Raw genomic sequence first — 19090 nt, 5'->3', positions numbered from 1 at the left:
AGTGGTTCAGGGGCTGGGAAGAGGAGGGACTGGTCAACCAACTGATAAAGGGTACAGGAGGAAATGTTCTAAAATTGATTGTGGCAATGATTGCACAACTCCCTGAATATGCTGAAAACCATTGAATTGTACTCTTTAAATGGGTGAATTGTATGCCATGTAAATGATACCTGGAATAGATCTGTTCTGCTAAAAAATCACTAAGCAAAAAGGAGGAGTAGTCATTTGCCAGGCAAAGAAGGGCAGAAGGACATACTCATGAACAATACATAGAATGTGGAAAGACCCAGAGCTACAAAACAGCCTGTCTTGATCTTAGAGCAAGGAGTAGTCTGGTGTGGGTCTAGTGTCGCCTAACAGAGGGAGAGAGGCACTTTCTGTTCCTTGCTGAGAAGTGAAGGCTGTATCCTTTAGGAAATGGACCTACTGACAGGATCAGAACAAGGGAGTAATGACACTTTTAACTTCCATATTAAAATTTTGTGTTGAATTTTGTATGATCCATGGTTACCTTTCAACTCAGATGAACACGTTTGGCTCCATAAATACATTAAGTGTGCTATGAATCGGGTCCCCACGTGTGTCTTCTAAACACTTTGTAATCACCCTGTTGAATTTGGTCGCTTTAATGTTCAGGTTGTGCATAACTGGCCCAAACAAAATAAATTAATGAGAGAAATTATCCTAAAGCTGAAAGAGTTCTAGAAACTTTCAGTCAAATCTGGAAATCTATAAATGAGTTTCCTACCCATCCCAGTCCTACTCAGGACCCTAAGAAGTTGAGTTGATGACACTTTCAGCTACATTATTGCTTTTCAGGTTTTCATCCCTCATCCTTCTCTCTGTGCCTTTCTACTGATACGACTTATCCCTGGCTGCCAAAGTCTCAATGAACCTGTTAGCAACATTTCAACTCAGCCTCTTTCAACTCAGCTGCCCCTCTGAATTTGGGGGGTCATTGGTGCCCTCCTACACAGGGTTGCAACATTATATATGATTTTAGGAGTCGGTATTTTAAATCCCTTTCAGATTTGGAGACAAGGCTTCCATTATAGTTATATTTGGCCCCAACTTGGAGTAATATTTCATATAGTCTGAACCATCACAAGGACTTATTCTCTTTGAAAAATAAATTCAAGATAAGTTCAAAAACATTTGTAAAGACCCTACACTTTGTCAGATAGGCTTAACTGCCTTTCAACTTCATCCACTGTCTACAAGTGACAGAAATGGAAAGAAATAGGTTATGATGGGCCAAAAAATAGAAAATACAAATTCAAGTAAAATTAAAGTATGACAGCCACCACCTAGCGAATATTGTTTTAAATTTTACACTGGAGTTCTTTCTGTACAGCAGTATGAGAAATGATCCCAGACTTGACAAAGAAATAACAGCCTCTGTCCATGGTACTAAATAACACCTTGCTTATCAACTCTTGTGAATCCTGCTATGATAAATGAATACCTTGCCACGAACAAAGAAAGGCTTAAAAATAAGTGATATTTTGCTGACACTTTTTGAACAAACCAAGGACACATTGATGCCAGGGAAAGGATATTTGATACAAAAGGTCCCAGTGGAAATATTTATGGCTTGGGGAAGTAGAAGTAGCTTGGACCTGCCGTTACCTGTGGGGCTGGTGGTAAGGCACCTGTCCACGGTCTGCCTGTGTCATCATAATATTGCAGACTGTTTAGTGTTTTGTTATTTCATACAGATTTACATTAGTTTGACGGTAATAAATTAGGTCAAGTCCTCTGAGGCTAATATTTATTGTGATGATCAGAAATCTATATGGAATATGTCAGCACACTTATTTTTCAAAACATGAACACCTGTGAATGTGCCGTTCCACATTGGAAGGATACACACTGCATACACTTACGTACTTCTATGTACAAGTCTATCTCTATATTTGTGCTGATTTGTAGATGTAAGTCACATAAATAGAAGCATGCATATGATTATATATGTTTTATGTATTTATATTTGTATTTGAATATGTTATGTGTTTGTATATGGTATATGTATCCATACATGGATTTGTATATTTATAACTAGATCCTTATGGAAGTAATAGTCAGGCAAATAACTACATATTCCTGTGAATGTAGTCAGTATGACACAGAATACATAAGGAATGTCAACATTATAATGTTGGATTGACAAATAGGAATTATTTACAGTACAATATAAACCTTGGGAGGGGGCAGGGAGTCTTTATTTTCAAAGATTGTACTGATGCTCAAATCTAGCTGAGCACAAGTTCTGGGGAGACCCAGCCCTGGCCTCTGGATACCCCCAGTCGAGAGGGGAGAACACCTCCCCAGTCACTGACTCACATGTAAAGAACCCCATGACCCAAAGGAAGAAGAAGTAGTTCGTTCTGCCTGGGGCACTGGTGGGAACTGCCAGCCAGGGCTGGTTCTCAGGGAGGGGCGAGTACCAGAGGTGAGGCAGAGCAGAGTTCCCAGCAGAGGTGCCCGAGTGGTCAGCATGGCATAGTTGTGTTCCTAGGCTCTCAGACGGTGGTGGACTGAGTGGTCTCTGAGTGGGGGCTGCCCCACCCCAGTTCTGTTTCTCATCACACTTGGCAGCTGGACCACCGCCATGTTCGTTCCAATGTCTCCCACCCTCCTGTTTCAGCTCATGCCCATGTCTGGTGAATCTTCTAAGGTGGGGCATAGCAGGTGCTGCTAATGGAGCCTGGTACTTATCATTATGTACGTTTTGTGCATTTTGGTGATGATACTCCTTATGGTGATAAGAATCATGAGCGTTCTGATTTATTGAACCCACATTCATTGTCTCTTGTGTGCCAGGAACTGTTTTAAATCTGGTGATAGAGAGAGGAACACAATAAATAGGAAGCAGGCCCGTGTTCATATTCTGTTGGGTGGGGAAGAGATGAATGTCAAATCTTTAACCAAGTGCCCAAATACATCAGTAATGAGTTTGAGGCTGAACAGGAGATAGGGCGAGGGATAGAGAATGACAGCAGAGGGGTCTGTTCAGGATGTATTTCTCATGGCAGAGGAGGCAGCCCTGTGTGAAGGTCTCGAGGAAGAACATTCTGGAGAGGAAACAGCAGATGCAAATCCTCTCCCTCAGTGAGTTGAGGACAGAGCCTTGTAGCCAGCGCCAACATCAGAAGGAGCAGGGGTCAGAGCCTCACAGACACTGGGAGAAGTTCAGCTGCTTTCTTAAGTGTGAGGGAAGCGACCAGAGGGCTCCCAGAGGGTGCGGCAAGGTCTTTTGCTGTAGAGTCACCACCTTGGATGCCGTGCTGGACCTGGGAGCAGCCAGGAGGCTCACCAAGTGGAGTCGATGTTGGATAGCTCTGCGACATGGTGTTGGCAGTAGGGATGGAGGCAGGGAGTGGGTTCACGATCAATCTTGGAGTTGCAGTTTGAGAGGACTAATGATTAGTTGGATGTAGGAGGGAAAGGAAATCATCAAAACCTACCCCTATATTTTTGCCTCGATTAACTCTGTGAATCATGATCAGATAACAGGGACCCAAATATACCATCCACATTGAGGGAAAACCAGTGCATCCAGAAGATTCAAACTACTCTGTATGACCCTGTGATGGTAGATTCAAGTCACTGTGATGGTGGATACAAGACATTAAATGTTTGTCCAAACCCACAGAAGGTACAGCATCAAGAGTGACCCTGATGGTGACGATGAGTTCATGCAGTTCATCAGTTTTGACCAATGCGCCACCTGGGGTGGGGGAGGCTCTGTAGCATGGGAGGCAGGGTTTTAAGGGAAGTCCCTGTGCCTCCCACTCAGTTTGGTTGTGACGCTAAAACATCCTCTAAAAACTAAAATCTATACAAAATCAAAGGAAAACCCAACGACGGGTCCATCTGTCTTCCCATGCTACAGATTTAATTGGTAGGATTTAGGAGGCTCTTCCAGTTTGGGCTTGAGCAATGGGCGGGATCCACGTGGCATTATCAGGCAGGGGAAGTCACTGGTGGTAGAATCATATATGCATTTTCGATGGGTCACTTTAGTGGCCCTATGAAGACTGCCTTAGTTTGGACGTTATAACGAAGTACCATAGACTGGGGGGGGAGGGCTTATAAACAAGAGACATGTATTGTCTCACAGTGGTGGAGCCTCAGAGTCTGAGACCAGGTGCCGGTGTGGGCTGTTCCTGGTGAGGACGTCTCTTGGGTTGTCTTCACATGGTGGAAAGAGGGAGGGCAGCTATCTGGGGTCACTTTGATAAGGGCGCTGATCCCATCTTGCAGGCTCCACCCTCATGACCTTGTCACCTTCTAAAGGTCCCAGCTCCTAACACTGTCCCACTGTGGGTGTGGTTTCAGCCTATGAACTTTGGGGGGTGGACACAAACATTCCGTCCATAGCACACATGACCCAGCAATCACACTGTTGAGGATATGCCCCCAGAAATGAAAGCAGGGATTCCGGTATTTGTACACTATGTTCGTCACAGCATTACTCACAGTAGCCAAAACGTGGAAGTGATTCAAGTGTCCACGGACGGGTGAACGGATAAACACATAGTGGCCTCTCTGTGCGGCCTGAGGTGATTCAGCAGGAAGGAAATTCCCACACAGGCTGCACGTGGACGAATCTCGAAGGCATCATGCTCAGTGAGCTAAGCGTGGGGGTTAGGACCTCAGCATGTGAATTCAGGGAGCACAAGTGTGTGTGTGCTGTGAGGACCCCTGCCGACCCGCAGGAACGGCCCATCGGGAGGCCCTGGTGTGCTGGGCAAGAGTGACCACTCAGACACTGGGTGTCGGATCTGGGCTCGGGGAAGGTGAGATACGTGTGGGCCCTGAGCGGGACCCTGGGGGCATTAGTGTTCAGGACAGAGGTCCACAGTGTTGGCGCTGAGCTGGGACAGGTCCTTGGACCCCGGAAGTCAGGCTTAGCACAAGCCTCCTTCCTGCTGTTTCCGGGACAGTGGCTGAACTAACAGGGAGACCGGCTTGTGTGTGTTTTGTGGACGGCGCGGGCGGAAATGCCAAGAGCGCCTCATGTTCAGAATCCGTGGGCGCCACGGATGTATTTCAAGAACAGCTTCATGCAAACAAATGGAAATCACTTGCTGGTTCTGGCCACGAACTTGCCTATGTGCCTGGCCATGGCTTCATTCCTGCAGGCTTCTCTCCTGACTGAATGAAAGGACTAATAATGCTGGTCATTCACACAGAGTTGTCATGGGAGTTAATAAGATTGGAGCTCGAGGGGCTTCGAATTTCATAGACAAAAATGGCCTGGAATGGAGTGGCCCATCGATTACTCGCAGGTGAGCCATTTACTTTATGGCTAACTCGCAGTCCCGGCGTGGCAGTGAGCATACATTTGAGTGAATAATTTCGGGATCCTGTTTTTCCTCAGAGATTCCCATCAATTATTTAACTTTCTTAAGCTTACTCCGAAGGTGAATCGGCTCCCCAGAAACACTCCAGAGTCCAATATGACATTTAGGGTTTTGATGGCTGGAAAGGGGAGGGGCTGAGAGATGAGCTCACGGGGACACGGCTTCAGGGCAGCTGGAGGATTTCCTGTCTGCCGTGTACCTGCTGCTCCCACAGATGTGGACGGTCGGATGTTTCCCAGCGATGTTTTCCTGCTCTGGTCACAATTGTGTCCCCTTGCACACCAATGATGCTAGGAACACAGGAGATTCTCAATACTCCAGGCAGAGGGGACGGAGGAAGGGAGGTGTCTTCTGGGATATTTGAGCATCACATGTTAGCATTGACCATGAAATTATAATTGTATGTGTTATGATGGATCCTGAGTAGAGGTCTATCGTAGATGGATGCCCATGACCAGCAAACCATGGTTTCCAGACATCTGTCCATGGCCTTTGTATCTGGTTCCCTATGGCCCACCGCTTTATGAAAGCTCCTGATTTCTCGGTTTGCCTTCGCATCTTCAGATTTTATATCAAACAAACTCGTCAGAATTCTGTTTGTGTGCGATTATTTGATTGAAGGAATGATGCTAAGCGCCATCCATCACTGACAGTAGAGCCCAGTGCAGTCAGCTTGGTGCCTGGCCATTTCATGTCTCGTGTGATTTCTTCTCTTTCGTGTTCCTCAAGTATTGAAGAAGCCCAAATACGTTTTCTACCATTTTGCTGCTATTCTCTATTTTTGGTGTGCACAGTAAAAGATGAGAAGAGATAGCACCCAATAATCTTCTGCTTAGTGAAATATTTTGAAAATGCTTAGAAATAGAACTTGTGTAACTTCTTCCCCAGACATTTATGCGGACGCCTTTCCTGAGAGGGCTGTACCCCACCCACGCGACTCCTGCTGGTCCTTCAGAGCCTGGTCACTCTCGCTGCCCTGCAGGTGCCCCCGGCTCCATTGGGACTGCACTTGCTTCTGCAACACATTTCTCCTCCCTCGGGCAGAGCTTGTCCCATATTGTAACGGGCTCCTCTCTCAGTGTCTGCCCATGTGATGGGATCCTTATATTTATAGATTAATAATCAGTGAAAATGCTTATGAAATTGCTAACGTTTGGCAATTGATCAGCATGTGCTAGGTTTGGGATAAGGCATTTACATGATTATCTCATTTACTTTTGGAACAACCCTAGGGGTAGAATCTATTCCTCTCTCCTAGATAGTAAAATCGTGTCCTGTTTATTTTAAAATTGGAATGAGGACAAACTCAGAGGATGGTAATATTAACAGCTAATATTTAGGGACTTACTTTGTGCCAGAAATATGTTTTCCTTTATACTTAAGCTGTTTGTGTTTTTAAAACGCTTTTCAAATTAAAAGTTAGCCTATGTTCACCGAGAGCTTCATTTGATACCCCTTGTCCCTGACCCATATGTTCACTCCTGTTGCCACACCTCCCTAGGAATAACCTCCGATAAAAATCCACCGTTGGTCATTCTAGGCTTTGCTCTGTGTTTATAAATGTACGTGCCAACACATCCCGGGCACGGAGCTGACACGCAGTGGGCTCTCTGTCGAAGCACATCCTGGATAAATGTTAAAGAATACACTTCCAAAAATGAGAAGCCCGTGGACAGTTTTCCTCTTTCTCTTTATTTTTGAATGAGTTTTTTCCATTTTAGCATCTAAGAGTCCATAGTATCAACAGATGAGGACTTAGTTAAGTCATTCCTGTCGGCACGTAGTCAGGTTACTTGAGCCGTGAGTAGAGCTCTAGTCTCCCATCATCACATTATCCTGTGTCTGTGAAATCGTTGTGTTGGGATTCCCTATCCCGTTAAGTGCGTGGGCAGGTGAGTGCCTGTGCTGGGATCTCTGAGGAGGGTCACGGTTGTCATGCTCCTCGCTGGTTTGGGAAGAGTTCCCAGTGACAGAGGTGCCCTAGTTCCGTGGCGTCCGCAGGCCTGACCCTGCTCCCCCTCCCATTCAAAGGATGGCTTGGCATTCCACCTCCCGTGGCTCTTACAATGGAGCTTTCCCCATGATGAGTGCCAGGAAGCCTCCTGCCGCTTTGAGACTCGGAGGCAGGTGGAAGGAGCGGCCAACGAGTCTGGCTGGTACAGCAGCCCAGCACCAGGCCGTCCGAGTCTGCCGCCCCCGCCAGCCTCCCTGCTGCGGATCTGGGCCTGCTGTCCCCTTGTCTGTCTGTCGGCCCAGCCCCCAGCGAGCGCCGGCCCGGCCTGGCCGCCTGCTGGCTCGGGAGCCAGCCTGACTGCAGAATCAGTGCTGATGTTCTTCACCTCCACGGCCTCGGGAAAGTGGCTCCTCCTCCCAGGGATCTTGAAATCGGCTGTGCCGGGAGTCTGGCTGCTGGGAGTCTGGCCGCTGGGCTTGGCCGTGGCCGCCGGCCAGAGCTGCTGTGTGCGTGTCGGCAGCTTCCTCTGTGGGCTCCGGGGCAGGGGTGGCGTTCCGCGTCTCCTCCTGCAGGTGTTAGCGGCACCCCGCCCCGGTACTCACGGAGGCGGGAGCCAGGGTGCGGGTGTCACGGGGCCAGCGTCCCCCCGGGGCGGGGAGAGTCGCTGCACGTGTGCGTGCTTCCCACCCAGGCCCAGAGCCACCTCTAAAAATACCTGCCGCGAGCTGGAGAAACCCCCACACGTAAAATGCCTATGGATTCACACCAGAGATGCAGCCATTCCCTCTTCTCTGGAAGATTAAAATAGGGTAACGCCTTATGCCAAGGGAAGAGCGGGGTAGGCTTTCACAGTTCACATTTGGAGCTTGGGGAATAAGCCGATTCTTGCAAGGATGCGTCTGGTTCAGGTATAGATGATGTGCACAGAGAATCATCAGGCAGAATTTTCTGTCTTATGTCAATTAGCATAAATTAGTGGAGTCTTCTCCTAATTGAAATGAGGCTCCATGCTAATGATGATGAATTCACAGTGTATCGGGTTTTATTCCCTTGTACATTGTGACTGTGTTTGTAATCGGTGTTCCTCGGGAAAGCGGTCTGGTGTCAATCAGATGCCGTCAGGCCAAGGCCAGAGACACCCACACCCCTGTAACCGGGTCCACGGGTGGGAGCGGGGCGGGCGTGGGGGTGTGGAAGCTGCTGGAGGGCGTGAAGGCGGCGGCAGATGGTCGCCGTCCTGGAACGCGGACGGGCACGGACCAGAACTGCTCTTGATGGAGCCCCCCCAGCACCGGGCACCGCGCTGTGCCGCCTACGTGCGACTTCACTCATTCCCAGCCAGGCCCCGCCCACCCTTGTCGATGAGGCTGGATGGGGAACAAGGCCCAGAAGGGGGAGCGCCAGCCGGGCTCCCAGGCTCACGGCTGCAGGGGAGGAAGCCCGCGGAATGGCCAGCCCCCCCGTCAGGGCCTCAGCCTCCCGCGCCCGGGGGAGCTTCTTACCTGCTGGCTCGCAGGAGAGACGCCCAGCGCCATCCACACCCCGCTTGTCCCGTGGGGCTCGGCGTCACACTCGTGCGTCAGGACAGGGGGAGCCTGGGGCGGGGCTGGACGCAGGCTGATCCTGATGCTGACGTAATGGCATCTTCATTCTCACCGTGGCCACCCTCGTCGCCTGATGGGCCGCGTCTCCTCCCGCCTCTGCTCGGGGGCCTCCCCTCCACGGCCACCAAGTGGTCCAGATGCTCTGGAGTTTGGGCCCAGGGACCGGAGCCTCTCCCTTTGCCGTGGCTCCTCCCTGCACCCCAGAAAACTCGATGCGGTCCCTCATGCCTTCAGACCAGACACAGAGCGCCTCGCTGCTCCCCTTTTCCTCGTCGGTACGTCTTCTTCAACGAGTGCGCCAGGGGCCAAACTGACGCCTTTCCTCTGCAGCCCCTTCAGCCTGCAGTCACCTGGGCCAGGGCCGGCCTCTCCCCAAGGAAGGGCGTCGCACAGATCTCTGCTCACGCGAGCGAGCATGGCACCAAGCACGTCAGCGGCTCCAAACTCCCGTGAGCGGATCAAAGGGAATTTGAAGGATGTTAGCACACTGATACTCTGAGGACCGGAGGTTATTACACGCGCAGCCCCGTGCTTGGCGTTGGCCGGAGGTCCGCTGCCGGGGACGCCTCCTTTGGTCCTCAGGCGTGTTATGACTGCAGGGCCATGCGCCTTCCTCACGCTACCGCTGGGTAAGTACTGATGCATGTCCAGCAGCTCACCTTCCTGTGAAACTGCTTCAGGGTGTTTTAGGCAAATAAACGGTGGAATGTGTGCATTCATGGTGCTTTGCCTGATGTCTGGTAGCGTCCCCAACCTTGGGCAGGCGTCTGTCCTTGGGTTTCAGCACAGTGAACCCGGGAACCCGGGCGTCAGCTGCAGTGCACTCAGGGAGGGAAGACTCCGGTGCGGACAGTCAGGGAGTTCGGAGGAAACGTCCTCATCATGAGGTCCGCAGGCCGCCATTAACATCGGTCACTGGTCTGGGCTTAAAGGCCATCTGGGAATATCTTCCTGATTGTGAGGATGACCGTGTCTGTGATCCGTGTACATTGGGGAATAGCGCTTCGACCCAGCTGCCTGCCCTCCATGCGCCAGGGGGTTGGTTCCCTCACCGAAACCTTCACTTCTTCTGCACTCCAGACTCCAAACACGTGGAGTTTCGGGTGCTCCTGGGGTCATTCACCTCATGGCGGAGTTGGGCTTCCCAAGGATGCTCCCCAAGGATGCGCATGCTGCGGAGGACAGGAAGACCTTCCCAGATCATCCCTGCAGCTCAGGCAGAAGGCTCCCATGGACCTTTCTGGGAAATACAGAGTGAGTCACTTTGTGTCCTGGGCTCAGAACACAGAGAATGACGGTTTCTCACCTATGATCTTGCTGGAGATAATTTAAGGGTAAGGCCTGGAAGCATTAATGGTGGACTCTGGAATGGCATTTGCCTAAGAAGTTAATATGCCAGGGGCCAAACTGACGCCTTTCCTCAGGCCCCTGGTGACCTTCGACCCACAGAATTCGAGCTCACCGAAGGTATCAGTTCCTGTGCTCTCGCTGTTATTGTGCAATCGCTGTGCTTTGAACTTCGTGGAGGATTCTGAACGTATCCAACCTGTGATCGGGATTAGATGTACGGAGAAAGTCCTATGTTTGTGGGTCACTTTTGGTGCAAATTCAGGTTAGCACTTCACAATGAGTGGTGAAAACCAGTTTCTGATTTACCTCCTGCTCCAACAGCCTGGTGTTGTCTTCTGGTCCCTTGTAGGGGCGGGAGGGGAGTGGTCTTGGCCGAGGGTGGACTGACAGGTAAATCCGGTTCTTGTAAGTGCATGGCTCTGAAGTCGTGGCCGCCCTGGGTCCCAGGTTGCCCCCTCCCCTAGTCCCCTTCTCCAGCTCCGTGGTCTGCTGGGGAGCCCTGAGCTGTCACCTCTTTCTTCCCTGTAGACACATGTGCCTCCCGAAGTCCCCAGGAGGAGTTCTGTTTCTGCTCTGTCCTGTCACCGTGAGGAGAGCCGGGGCCAGGGGACATCAGGCTCCTCTGCCATTGTGTGGCCTCCCGCAGGTCCCTTAATGCCGGCCACGGCTGTGGCCACATCCACAGAGGAGGTGGCGAGGGGTTTCCACCATTACCTGGAGCGTGCTCAGCATCGTATGCATAGTGAGCCATGGAGAGGGAAGATAGTGCTGTGCCTTCTGAAACCCAGACCAGCACAGGGGGCCTTGGAAATTGGAGTGAAGTTCCTGGGATGTCGCTCTGTACCCGAGCGAGGGACCTCATTTCCCATTTCCTACAGACCCTCACTCGCGGTGGAGTGTGTTTGTAGCTTACCTGTGCCCTGGTCGCGGGCGCCCTCTACGGACGTTGCAGGGATGCCGCTTTGGTGGGTGCCCGGCCCCAGGCCTCCGACCTGGAGCAGTCTGTGCGCTTCCTGGACTGTGGTCCGGCATGGGGGCAGAGGGAGCCAGCCCCGTGCCCGCGCTCATGCTCTCTCCGTCGAAGACTCTGGCTCCCCCGTCTTCTGGACTCACCCACTTGCGATGCAGAGTAGTTCAGCTCTGGGCTCCGCTCTGCGCATCAGGAGGTGGATGTCCTGTCAGCCCTGCCCCACAGCCAGAGTGGACACTGCACCTCATGGCCTGTGTGTGTGTGTGTGGGGGGGCAGCACAGCGATCTACCACCCCTGATACGAACGGCCCGATCTCCAAGAAGTCAGAAGGGTTCCGAGTCCAGTTTGCTCTAAAGGACAGTTCCGCCTTCTCTGACACGTCCGTCAAATCCCCCTCTCCCTCATCCACCTCCTCCCGCAAACACACATGCACCTGCTGGGGTGGGTGCGAGCATGGACATGCGGGCTCCCCATCTGTCCCCGCCCAGCCCCCCCTGGCTACCAAGGCAGCCCCACCAAAGAAAGACTAACACTGCCCGCCTCCCCCTCAGAAACCATCCTTGGCTCCTGATTTTATATTAAAAATAAATCTCAGCTCCTTCTATGATTTTCCATTTCCTTCCCAAACTGTCCGTGATGTACCCCCCACTGCATCGGACATTGACTCCCGCCAGCCCCGTCCTCCAGGCAGACTCCTCACTTGTCCCTGGCCATCTGCCTTCTTCCATGCCTGTCCTCTGACTGTGGTGTTTCTGTCCTATCTTTCTCCCTATTGAAAGTCCTACTTGTGGGCGCCTGGGTGGCTCAGTTGGTTAAGCGACTGCCTTCGGCTCAGGTCATGATCCTGGAGTCCCTGGATGAGTCCCGCATCCGGCTCCCTGCTCGGCAGGGAGTCTGCTTCTCCCTCTGACCCTCCCCCCTCGCATGTGCTCTCTCTCATTCTCTCTCTCTCAAATAAATAAATGAAATCTTAAAAAAAAAAAAAAAAGAAAGTCCTACTTGTCTTTCAAGACTCAGTCCAGATGCTGTCTCTTCTGTGAGCCCTTTGCTGCTTCTTGGGATTGGGGGAGAAGGAGGCTGGCGTTCCCCCGAGTGTCCGGTGCCGGCCGCCTGATGGGCTGCTTGAACCATTTGTCATTCAGCCTCCCGTCCCCACACGGAGGATTCCAGTGTCCCCATTCTAGAGCCCCGGGGGTGAGGCACCTGCCCAGAGTGACCTGGCCCCAAAGTCTGACTTCTTTCCCACGAAGAACACAAATCTTGGAAACAATTGCTCTTGTGTTTATTGCTGTAATTTCCTGACATGACTGTGAATGCCGTGACCCCCGAACATCTCGGTCTGTCTTGCAGAGTCTGACAGAGGGATGGGTCTGCGTCCTGAGGATGGTCAGTAATTATAGGCCTAGTGTTTGTATTGAAGGAGAATATCCTTTTGCTCGTGACTATTTGTGCCTGAAAGCAGATATAACAGAGTTGTAATCAAAGTAAAGGCTTAGATACTAAATTAGGTGATAAAATACACCGTTTATTTCAGCTAAGTAATTTGTGTTGAGCCATACACAGTCATGAAAACATATTTAATGTGTGCACGTGTCTGTGACAGAGAGCGTTAGTTTACTGAAATGTAACGCAGGAAGTATTTGCTAAGGCGGTTTCTCTACAGTGACATTTGCTCAGACGCAGGGTCGGCTGGCCGAGTACTGAGAGGGCCGCCTGTGTGTGGGGCTGGTGGACGCCGCTGCATGGAGCCCCAGTCCCTCCGGCGGCCGGCGTGAAGTGTGCGCCTACAGCCCGAGACCCCGTAGTAACGGCCTCTCTCTCTTCTGTTTGCAGAGTCCCAGTGCACCCTCTGCGGGGAGCCGGAAGGTGAGTGTGCTTCACCTTATCACCCCTGCCTCCGGTGGGCATGGCGGGGGCACCGCGGTGACCGACGGTGGTACGCGTGTCCGAGCGCGCGCTCTCCATGGTGTTTGATGGAAACTGGGTAACACCATCAGCGTGGTGTGCAGGATGAGCTTTAGGCAAGAGGAGGTAATCTCTAAAGGAAAATTGAATCACAACCAAATTACAACACTTTCCTTTTTGTTTTGGATTTAGAAATTTTAATCAGGTTTCTCCAGGTAATAAATGCCAACATTAGAAATACATATTTCTTGGCTTTAAATATATTAGTGAAAAGTGCTGATGAGCCTCATATGAAATGAGACCTCGGAAAACCATTCCGTATTATTAATGAGTAAATCTGAGAGGCGCAGCAGGAACTGTGCTGGTAATCAGTGACATTAAACAATGCACGATAATTCAAATTTCATGCGTCTAAGATACTTTTAGAAGTAGAGCGCCTGAATGTGTGATTTAACTATGTTCCAAAATAGTTAAAGCCAAAATCTGTCCTATTTCTCAGAGTCACAACAGAAAAGAATAAAAGGAATGTGATTAGCACATGACCTCCGTTAACGGGGGCTCAGAATTCACCAGAGTTTTGATTTTCAGGGTCAGAGCAGCTGGTTTTGGCCTCACCACAGTGTGGAGTGATGGCCTCTGGAGTCCAGGATCCCAAAATGCCTGAATATGAATGACTAGTATGTGCACCGTGCCACGCAAACGTCATCATATTCACTGCAAAGATTTGTACCCATGAGACGAAAGAGAAAGGTGACTATTGGGTTAACTTAGAAATTCCATCAAACACTCTGTGGCTTCCATTTTGTGGTTGAGATATGACTAAGTCTTCAAACTTCTTGCTGTGCTGGGTAAGGTATATATCATGTGTAGATACGGCCAGGCAAAGTGCATTAACTCAAATCGTCATGGTTGCATGAAGCCCGGGAGCCTGGTGTTGCCAGGGTTTTGGAGTGGAGGCCTCCGGGAGGCCACGGGGAGGCCACGGGGAGCAGGTTTCTCCTCTGAGCAGCACCCTCCTGGCCGGGAGAGTGTGGTGGGTGCCTGCAGCGTTCTCCAGCTTGTGTGTGTCCTCCGGGCATTTGGGCATTTTATTCTTTCTTGTCGTGGTAACTTCCGTGTCTGTCCCACGCCGGGAATGTGCGCGTTGCGCGCTGCCGTCCTGTGCAGTTGTCTTTGCTGGCCCCCCGCAACACACGCAGTTTTTGCTGAGAGTCTTCACCGTGCTCCAGGTCCTGGAGCAATCCCGAAGTCTCAGCCACTCCTGCCTCGTGGCTGATCCAAACTGCATCCTGCTTTCCCGCCTACCTGTTCCTACTCACAAGCGTCTGTTGTCTGCGAAGTCTGTGTGCGTTGTGTGGAGTCTGGGTCTTAGCTCTTGCCTGCTTCTCGCAGTCCTAAAAGAGCAGATTGGGTTCCAACAAATCAGTCCAGCGCGTGGGGTTGGGTGAGGGTGTGGGTTGAATCACGGTGGTGTTCCCTGGGGAGTCCCCGCCCAGGGACAGGTGTTTGTGTGTCCCTGTGGATATCCCCGGTGGCGGGGTCCCCGCGGCTGACCTCCCCGCAGGGGCAGGGCTGCATCCTTCCCCCCGGCCCCCCGGGAGCGCTTCAGGTCCAGAGCCCCCGGCCCACCCTGTCGGACGTCAGACCTGCGTCTGCCCGTCCTGCGCAGTGCCCAGCACGTCCCCCAGCAGCCTGCTGGTGCTCAGCGTCCACATCCCAGAGAGCGTCAGCCCCACACCGAAGGTGTATGAATGTCGGGAGAGGAGAGAAGAGATGTGCCCCGCCTTGTTCTGGGGGCAGACCAAGACCTGCTGTACTCAGTCAGAGAACGGTCCCAGCCACCCACCCGGAGGAGACCGTGAGGGTCGGGGAGACTGCGGCTGTGTTTGTGGGGCCGTCCCTTTTCCACCCTGGTCTGCAGCCAGCCCAGCCTTTCAGATATGCAAGTACACTCGCTCCAAATCAGAGAAAGGGAGGAAAGATTTGATGGCATGGTCTCAGCTGGGCTTTATTTTTTTGAAAAGCACTACCATGCATATTCATACATTTTTAAATCATTTAAGTAATTAGCCTAAGTGAGAGCTGCCTGGGTGCAGTGAGTGGAATCTGAAATCAGCTTTTTTGTTTGGTGATTTCTCCAGCAGCTTCTATCAGTTAACTCATAAAGGCCGCTGAACAGAAAGGATCAGAGCCGGGGGCTGGCGCACGACGCAGACTCAGATCCCGTGCGTTGTGCTCGTTCCATCCACAAGGTTAAGGCCTCAACTCATTACGCTTCTCTCTTTCTTGTCAGAAAGCTGTTAACAGTCTTTCTCTGCTAAACCAGTGAAGTGGGAAACACCTATTTGCATTTTAATGGTTGGTTCTCTTGGAGGGAGCTAGGTCTTTGGATACAGAGGGAATAATTAGCATTGTCTCAGATGATAATATCTGTCAGGCAGCGAGACTAGCAGCAAAGTTTATGGGGTGCTGGAGGCCTCAGGATGCCACGGGTGAGGATCCCTGCAAAGGTGTGGCCTGTTTTGCAGAGAACATAAATTTGTAATTGTACATAACATGTAGATCGCAGTTTCAGTATGTCGATTTGCTTATGCTTTCTACCTTGCATGGTTTCTGAAGTTTGGACGACTATGATTTTGAGAGGAAAATGTTTAATGGAATTCGTTGTTAATTTGTTGGTATCTTCCTACCAAGAATGTACAGACAGGTAACTCTGAAATGGAGAGGGGCGGCTGCAAGATGGAGGAGCTCGTCTCTCGACCAGACTCACCTGCCATTTGCAGGGATACGCTCACCAGTTCTGCCAAACTAGAGACCAATTAAAAAAAGTTTAAAATCTACTAAGAGCAATCTTGTTATAATGGTTTGCTGCAGGGCTTCGTGGTAGGATGTCTCAATGTGTGTCATGTTCTTCGTGGTTCTTGTTGTCTTTCCGATGTTGGAGTGACATGATCTAGCAAAAAGATCACTTCGCTAGTTTATCTTGACACTGCAAGCATCTCTGAAGGTTTCACATGATACAACCCATCCATTTAATATAGGAAAATAATTTAAGAGTATATGATCCTTTTCAGACTTTACTGACAGATGCATGACACAGCACTTGCTTTCCAACTAGACCACAGGGAATATTATGGTAGAACCACAGACGTCAATTCAGGGATGTGCCTATTTGTGTACATTTTTATGGCTCGAGTTGCCCTCCTAGCAACTCGATTTTCTAACGTGGGAAGACAGATAATGGTGCCTGGAAGGGTTTAGGAAAACTTATTTGAGATCCCTTACAATGTAATAACAGTATCTTACATCTGTGTTATTTAACCCAATTAAAACTAAGGAATAAAATAAGCTATTATAATATAAATTTGGTAGCAAGGAATAATGCTACAAAAATGTTCGGATGGATTTTAGCAGGAAGGATTTTTCATAATAGATGCCTTAAGATTATAACTTCAAAAGAAGTAGACTGTTTATGGAGGCATCAACATATATTGGGGTATTTGGAAGATGTTATTTGTAGAAATTCTGGTTGTAAAGCAAAACTCAGGTTCAAAAAAAAATCACAAAAAGGTTAAGATAAGAGACTTTCATTTTAAACCTGTTTTGTTTTGTTTTGGTTTTGGTTTTTACTTTGATCGTTTCAGGACACAAACCGCATACCCCTCTTAGCATTTGGGGCAGACTCATGTATCACTACAGATAGAAGGAACTCCAACTACCTCTTCTCTTCCTCACTCACGAGTAAGAAAAAAGTGGCAAATGTTTCCTGTATTTACTAGCATTGTGTTCTTGTTTTTTTTTTTTTTTTTAATGCAACTGTTCAAGAGTTTCCTCACAAATGACTCTAAAGAATCTAAAACTTCCATACTGTTTTTGCTCCTTAACTGAGTAGGTGTCATCCTGAGATTTTAAGGTCTCTCGGTGATTGGGGAAGAATAGGAAGGCTGCTTTTTAACGCCTGGGCATCACGGGTTTGGGAAGAAGCCTTTCAGCCCCACCTCCACTCTCACGGAAGTGGGGCCCTCCGTGCCTCACCCACAGCTGCTGCCCCTCCCGTTTGGAGATCAGACCTCGTTAATTGTATGCTTTGGATAAAAATGGTCTTTTCTGTTTGCTATTCTTGGAGGTTTGTGGTAGATAACCAGCATTTATTAAGTTCTCAACATGTGCCAGGCACTCTAGAAAAAATTAGCGTTGCTTAGGAACTGAAGAATTCAACTGGCTTTTGAGAGAAAACAATTCCATTCCAGCCGATCTGTCTTCTGGCACCTTAGGATGGTTAGTGTTTTAGTACAAATCAGAAAATATTGTGGAGGATACAAGAAGGAAAACCGTTGGTCTTAAAAGGCCAGGATGGAGGGCCTCAGAAGGTTCTGCTGCTCCCACTGTGACGTCATGAAACAGCTGGTGTCACGGCTGCTTTTGGTGCAAACCTGAGCTTGGGTGAAGGAAAGGCAATCATGCAGTTCCCCAGAATAAAGAAAGACTTTTAAACCAGAGGATAGGCAAGACTCAAGGCCACAATAGCCCCTGAGACATAAGCCCCAGAAGGGGGTGCAGGGATGGGCTGGAGGGGGGACGCTCGGGCAGGTGTGGGATGTGGGAGCACCTGCGCCCAGGCCTATGGGAGGTGCTGGGAATCTGCCCCCGGAATGAAACCCAGGATCTCAGCGTGTTTCCCATGTGTGAGAAAAAGACTAGAAAACACTGACCAAGAGAGTATGAAGAAAGCCGGTCACATTTCCAGGGTCATGGGTAGAATATAAAGTCACCAGCAAGAAACACACGCTGGAGGCATGGGTAATGAATGTGAAAATTGTTCCCAAATCAGTGACGATGCCATCGGAACCCGAGGGCTGTCGCAGAATCAAAATCACACATTATCTACAGAATCTTTGACAACATGGGACTCCCCCTTTCCTAAAAAAGACAATAAAAGATTATAACCCATATAAAGACATTTCAAGGGGATGAGTACACATGGCAGAAGACAAGCAAGCGAGTGCTAGAAATAGCGGCTTGCACAGATACTGGGTGTGTGGAAAATTACTAACTGGGTGTTTAAAAGGAAAAGAAACCATAATGAAATAACTATCTAGTATGACAAAAAGATTAAAAAACAAACAGCATACCCAAAGCCAAGAAATGTCATTTAAATTCATGACTGTGTCCATCTATCATAAAGCAGATTAGACAGAGCTGAACAGAGAATGAACAAATCAGAAAACAGATATGAGGATATTCCCCAGAGTTTTGCATCAAAATCCCAAGGGTGACATGAGACACGAATGAAGAAGCGTGGGGGATGCCCTGAGAAACACAAGACCGTGTTTGCAGATAAACGAGACACTGAGGAGAACAGAGGACAGGCATTGCTCAGAAGGAAAGGCTGAGATTTTTTTAAAACTGAAGAAATTTGTTGTGCCTTTTTGATCTAAAGACTCCCGATGCTAAAACACATGCACATAAATAAAATAAATAATAAATAATAATAAATAATAAATATAATAATAATAATAAATAATAAATAAAAACACACACACATCCAATGAAGTGAAACGGTGGAATATAAGGGACAGCTTAATATCCCCAAAGAGAATGTACAGATTATTTACGGTGCAGTGACTCCCAGAGGCTTCTCATCGTGCAAATGGGTGCTGGACGGCCTTGCAATAATACCTCAGAATTGCTGAGAAGATGTGGGGGGAGGAGGGGTGCGTAAGGAAACAGCACCTGTTCAATGTAAAGTGGAATAAAAGAGAAGGGGAGAGACAGAGACAGAAGGAAGAAAGTTTCAGGTAACACAAAATACAGGATGGAAATGCCTCCAGGATTGTTATAGATAAATAAAGTCACTATTTAATGAAAAAAGGATACTCACTTCAAGAAGCTAAAGCAATCATCTACTTTAGAATAGACTTGAAATATGGAAAACAA

The 19090-nt window shown here is 49.3% G+C and overlaps 1 protein-coding gene across 10 annotated transcripts in view; it reads left to right on the top strand.

The window, feature by feature from the left end:
- The window catches only part of DLGAP2 (DLG associated protein 2), an 862351-nt gene that overhangs the window by 456774 nt on the left and 386487 nt on the right, over positions 1-19090 (top strand). For 8 of the 10 annotated variants that reach the window (XM_032413746.1, XM_032413747.1, XM_032413748.1 and 5 more), the window contains one exon: positions 13082-13114. In XM_032413746.1, coding sequence (XP_032269637.1) covers positions 13082-13114 — 33 coding nt within the window. Of the gene's footprint in view, positions 1-9416; positions 9557-9584; positions 10540-13081; positions 13115-19090 lie in introns of those variants that run through there. The other 2 variants (XM_032413751.1, XM_032413745.1) reach the window with 2 other exon arrangements.

Source organism: Phoca vitulina, unplaced genomic scaffold, assembly GCF_004348235.1.
Source record: "Phoca vitulina isolate PV1807 unplaced genomic scaffold, GSC_HSeal_1.0 scaffold15, whole genome shotgun sequence".
Taxonomy (NCBI): Eukaryota; Metazoa; Chordata; class Mammalia; order Carnivora; family Phocidae; genus Phoca; species Phoca vitulina.
This window is presented reverse-complemented; position numbering and strand designations above follow the sequence as displayed.